The sequence below is a fragment of the Ictidomys tridecemlineatus genome, chromosome 4 (assembly GCF_052094955.1).
Source record: "Ictidomys tridecemlineatus isolate mIctTri1 chromosome 4, mIctTri1.hap1, whole genome shotgun sequence".
Taxonomy (NCBI): Eukaryota; Metazoa; Chordata; class Mammalia; order Rodentia; family Sciuridae; genus Ictidomys; species Ictidomys tridecemlineatus.
Window position 1 is genome coordinate 17,679,484 of NC_135480.1, and position 6,050 is coordinate 17,685,533.

Sequence of the window (6,050 nt, forward strand, 5' to 3'; positions counted from 1 at the left end):
TAGACATACGATGTGTCACAATATGAATAAGAATGGTGTTCAAACTTAATTTCCAAGAAATATGTGTATAACAAACAAACATATCATACATAATATAATTTCATTAGTACAATAGTAAACATGTTGAAGAGAATAGTTTTAAGAGTGTGATGCAGAATTTAAGAACTAGACACAGACTTGTGGATTTGGATTTTAAGAATACAAATGCAGAGTTTAGCCTGTCAGTTCTGAGGATCATATTTCCTAAAATGGAGTCACTTTATTCTCTCAGAAGATTCCCTGGGATTTATAGATAAATATGTTAAAGAACTATGTGTAACCTGAAAAATATGTTGTGAATGTAGTATATTAGTATGCTTTAATATTAAAGTTTCAAAAAAAGAATTCAGGCTGTAAGTCCAAATATTTCCACATGGAAAGTGTATTATTTGAGAATGCTATTATGGCATAAGAATTTTTCTGACTGAGGTATTTAATTTTTTTTTAAACAATGGCAGCTATCCTACAGGTAGATATGACCTAGTTTCAATAGATGGAGTAGCAGACAAAGTGAAAAAAAAAATGATTCTGGTATTGCAAGGTAGCCAAAATAAGTCATTCAGTTTTAAAGAATTTATATGGTGAGCCAAGACTTGTGGCACATGCCTGTAATTACAGTGACTCTGGAGGCTGAGGCAGGAGGATATCTAGTTCAAAGCCAGCCTCAGCAACTTAAAGAGGTTCTCAGCAATTTAATAAGACCCTGTCTCAAAATAGAAATTTAAAAAGAAGAAGAAGAAGAAGAAGAAGAAGAAGAAGAAGAAGAAGAAGAAGAAGAAGAAGAAGAAGAAGGAGGAGGAGGAAGAGGAGGAGGAGGAGGAAGAGGAGGAGGACTGGGGATGTGGCTTAGTGGTTAAGCAACCCTGGGTTCAGTCATAGGTATTAAAAAAAAAAATGAACAGATTGTCACAGAGTGGCCATTCTGTATTGAAGAAAGTTTAGTTGTGGAACAAATAACTGAATGGTTAATACCATGATCTGTTTTTTTGCTTGTAAATCATCAGCTTGGCCTGGCTCTAGTGAGGCTCTGACTCTGGGGAAGCACCAATCACTGCAAGGGCAGATGGGAATTGCTGTTGCAGTGATTAGCTCTCAGTCAGAGGAGAAAAGGCCACAAAGGGATCCAATTGGAATGATGCAAATATGCACATTTGGAATTCTGCACCACTTGGAACTGGCACTCAGTAGTTTTTACCCCATGTCTATTATCGGAAGGATTATTGATGGTGTATCTTCTAAAACTTGGGTTGGAGATTGTTTATAAATTAAGCTCAAAAATTTATTAGAGATCCACTCCTCTCTTCCCCCCCCCCTTTTGGCAACTTATCCTATTTAGAGGAAACATAGTCTTGTGCCAACTACAGTGGTTGTTCTTATTTAAGTGTGTGGATACTTTGAGTGCCTCTTATAATCTTTCTTTTCATTAGAAAGTCTATTTCTATTGAAATGATTCCCCTTTGAATGATTGCTTTGTTTATTCTCTGTACAGGTCCTTACTTATTTTGGACCTCTACTTTGCTATGATTCCTAATTCTGGAGAAGAAAGTTCATGTGAGTACATCTGGCTGGGGCTACATCTTTTGTCTCCTCTATGTAATCATAGACATTTTACTTACACAGTTTTTGACTTCTACTTATTTGCTTCACCAGACCAAACTTTTTGAAGGTAACCTTGAAAGTTTACTTGAATATTAAACATATTTCTATTAATTTGAGGAACTAGCTTGAAGTTGTGGAGATAATTGAAATCACCTAAGAGGAACACAATTATGTTTTAAACACGTCAGTATTTCATCTATTTGTTTTATTTATAAGCACAAATTGGTCTCAGGATGAAGAACCTTGAGCTATCAACAATTTGCAGCTGGCTGTACTTTAATCTCTTTTGGCAAGTTGTCAAAAATTAACATCACAAGGAGGATTTTATGGCAATGATTCAATACTGAATGAAGAGTGAAAGGTACAGTGCAGCTTCTGATTGTGGTTAAAGCATGTCTAAGAAAGGAAATGCTACAGATGTAAAATGGTAAATAGGATATTTGAACCAGGATGCCAGAATAATAGCAGCCATGCCCAGAAGATGATGCTGTCGTTTCTGCAGGCAAGAACTGATAGCGGCAATGCTTGGGCTTCATGGTATAATGCAGTTTCCCATGCAGGAACTCCATTGTATTTATTTAATTAAACTTAATTAAATGACTAGTGTTTACTAGTATAGCACATTACTAGAAATATGATTAAAATATAACAAATTAGCCATCCTTAAGCATATCCATAAAGTGATAAAGCCAACATGCAATTTTAATTGAAATTTGAGTGAAGAAGATAATTGAATTGTTGCTAATATGATCTATATAGGTGCATGTAATAAAGATCAGGATGACAACGATGAAGCTGGTAGAGGGGAATAAGTAAGGGATGGAGAAGGAACAGTGATAGATTTGCTAATGGAGGGCATAGGCAATAGTAATAGAAAGCTGGGAGGTTACAGTGATTTGCCAACTCAGACTGTGTAAGGATGGTATTAGCTAGAACGTAGATCTGGGTTTCTGGAGCTGATAAAAAAGCTTAAGGCTTAATTTTCTTTAATAAGCACATGTGAAAAATTATTAGAATTTTATTAATTATTAGTTAATAGTTGTAACCAAGTTTTAGAATTGAAATAGATAGATGATAGGTAGAAATACAGATATTAAGCACTTGAAATTTTTATAAGATGAAACTATATGACCCAGGTACAGTGGTGCCTCCTGTAATCCCAGCAGTTTGGGAGGCTGAGACAGGAGGATCACAGCTCAAAGCCAGTCTCAGCAAAAGCGAGTTGCTAAGCAACTGAGACCCTGTCTCTAAATAAAATACAAAATAGGACTAGGAATGTGGCATAGTGGTTGAGAGGCCCTGAGTTCAATCCTCGGTACTCCCTTAAAAAAACAATATGGAGTGTTACTAGCATTCATTTTGGAACCTGGAAATCTGAATTAGAATTCAGCTTCAGTAATTACTAGCTGTAAGAATTCAGTGTCATTATTTTTCACCTCTTTAAGTCTTATTATCTTATCTCTAAAAAAAAAAAGAAAATATTTGCTGGGATATTAAGACACAGTAGGAACTAGTTGAATAGCAGTACTATACAATAATAATTATTATTATCACAATTCAATTTTAGAACGTAGACATGTAGAGGGGAAGAGTATAATGCACAATAAATACAGAGTCTTTCAGATAGGACCCATTTCACAGTTCTTCAACTAGCACATTCTATGTATTCAGTGAATTGATGGGAAAAAAAATCAATGGAAACATATATTTTCTAAGTTCTTGAGTGTGAGGAATGAAGGTTAGCAACCTAGCCTGACATTCTATAAAAGACAACCAAACCAATGGGAGATGAAAGAAAGGTTTGCCGTGTAGGTAGTTTATTTTGGAAAACAGAATGGAAATATTGGAGAAAATGAGAGAGGGAAAAAAATTTTAAGCCATTTATTCATTTATCCATTGGGTCCTCTTCACTAGTGCTCAAGGGTTTTCCCAAGGGTGTTAATTTCTTCATGTTTCCAGGCGTAGATATGCACTGCTGCCATGCAGCAGGGTTCTTAAGTATCACAAGCAACAACCAGAGAGCAGAAGTTGTACCAGAGGGAGGAAGAGCTGTTGTGTGGATCAGTAGGATCAAGCTGCTGTTAGGCTTTTGTTGTTAGCTGATTTCTGTAGCAACGAAAAGATAGGAAAAGATAGGTTAAGAGGGTATGGGACAGCATGCAAAAAATGCCCAGTGCACTTAGTGATTGCTAATCAAAACTGATATTCCTTTTGCAGATATTCCAGTGCAGAGTGACATGCTGTCTTCAGCCCACATTCAATGGAGACTCCAAACAACGTGACTGTATTCATCCTTTTGGGCATTACAAAGAACCCAGAGTTGAGGGGAATACTCTCTGGCTTGTTTCTAGTCATGTATGTGGTCACAGTACTGGGAAACCTCCTCATTGTGGTAACCATAAGTGCAAGTCAGAGTCTGAAGTCTCCCATGTATTTTTTCCTTACTTCCTTGTCGCTCATGGATGTCACCTACTCTTCCGTCATTGCCCCCAAGTTGATTGTGGACTCCCTCTCTGAGAGCACCACCATCTCCCTCAAAGGCTGCTTGACCCAGCTCTTTGCAGAGCATTTCTTTGGCGGTGTGGGGATCATCCTGCTCACCGTGATGGCCTGTGACCGCTACGTGGCCATCTGTAAGCCCCTGCACTACACCAGCATCATGAGTCCCCGAGTGTGCTGCCTGCTGGTGGGAGGGGCCTGGCTGGGCGGGTCCATGCACGCAACCATACAGCTTCTTTTCATGTATAAAATACCTTTCTGTGGCCCCAATATCATCGACCACTTTATGTGTGACTTGTTTCCATTGTTGAAACTGGCCTGCATGGACACCCACGTCCTGGGTCTCTTGGTCATCCTCAACAGTGGGGTGATGTGTATGACCATCTTCCTTCTCCTACTGGCCTCCTGCGTGGCCATCCTCTGCTCCCTGAAGTCTTATAGCTCTGAAGGGAGGCACAAAGCCCTCTCCACATGTAGCTCCCACCTCACTGTGGTGGTGTTATTCTTTGTGCCGTGTATTTTCTTATATGTGAGGCCTGTGGTCACTTACCCCATTGACAAGGCAATGGCTGTGTCCTTTACCGTTGTTGAACCCATGTTAAATCCCTTGATCTACACCTTGAGGAATGCAGAGGTGAAACATGCCATGAGGAAACTATGGGTAAAATGAGGGACCCTGGGTGGTCACTGAATTACAGACCAAGGAACAAATTTGCCTTACAATGCCAGGGGAGTGGTAGCCTCCCCATAACTCCAGTGCATTGGGCACCAGCAACCAGATGCATCATTTTATTTTATTTGTTTTCTTTAGTTACACACCACAGCAGAATCCATTAAAAAATAAAAATTAAAAAAAAAAAGTCAAGATACTGCAGTGTCTTGTCTAACCAGGACTTGTCTCTAGGACCTCACACAGGTACATTCTGTACTACCTCACCTTCCCCACAAGCCTCTAGGCACACTTTTAAATTAAATTCTATTTTGAACAATCCTAGTCTTCCCAAGTTTAGGGGTTTTTTGTTTGTTTGTTTGTTTGTTTGTTTGTTTTGTTTCTCTCTTAGAAATGGTCTTTTCCAAGGACTTTGCTTAGCTAGTGTCCTGATTTTTTTTAATTTTTATTTTGTTATTTTTTTTATTTTTAAATGAACTTCTATCTGAAAGAAAGAGAGAGAGAGAGAGAGAGAGAGAGAGAGAGAGAGAGAGAGAGAGAGAGAATTTCCTGATGTCTTTTCTTAGTCTTCTCCTTCAGCAGTCCTCCACTTCTACACCCAGGTTATATCCTCAACATCTACAATCACAAATTATAGCTGGAAATACTTCATGAGTTCCAATTTTCTGTTTTCTGCTCCCCAAATTATAATCATTGTCAATGCAGGGATTATTTTTATTCCTTTCTGCTGTAGCCCCAGGGGTGAGAACACTCCTGGTTACCCAATATATGCGCTTAATAAATATTATTGGATGACTCCTAGTATAAAAAAGACTTAAAGGTTTAAACTATTTGCAAATAAACATAAAGAAATGGGGAAGACAAATATGTATAATAACTTTAGGGAGTTAGAATCCGCACAGTTGGCATACTGCCAAGTGTCCCATTTGGACACACTTTTTATTTGTTAGTGTGTTATTTAATGCAAAGGGCAGAAGTATGCCAAAATTCTCAACTAACTCTTACTATTCTTCACAGAAACAAAACAAGTTTTACTCATGGTCAAGTCAAGATGTTTTCAAATCAATTGTCTGTGTCTTGAAGTTATATATTCTTTATGGGATTAAAGCAAGTATATAAGCCTATTTACTTATTTCATTGGTTCTTTTTAATTATGCACACCTAGACCTATTTTATTAATTATGGGGAAAATGATTTTGCTGTTAACTTCAAAATGCATATATTCAAATCCAAAAGATGTTTT

At 37.8% G+C, this 6,050-nt stretch overlaps 1 protein-coding gene across 1 annotated transcript; it reads left to right on the top strand.

The window, feature by feature from the left end:
* Window positions 1-3,898: 3,898 nt before the first annotated feature.
* Window positions 3,899-4,807, top strand: LOC101966724 (olfactory receptor 4C6). Its single transcript, XM_005329950.2, has one exon. The coding sequence runs from the start codon at window positions 3,899-3,901 to the stop codon at window positions 4,805-4,807; it is 909 nt and encodes a 302-aa protein (XP_005330007.2).
* The last annotated feature ends 1,243 nt before the right edge of the window (window positions 4,808-6,050 follow it).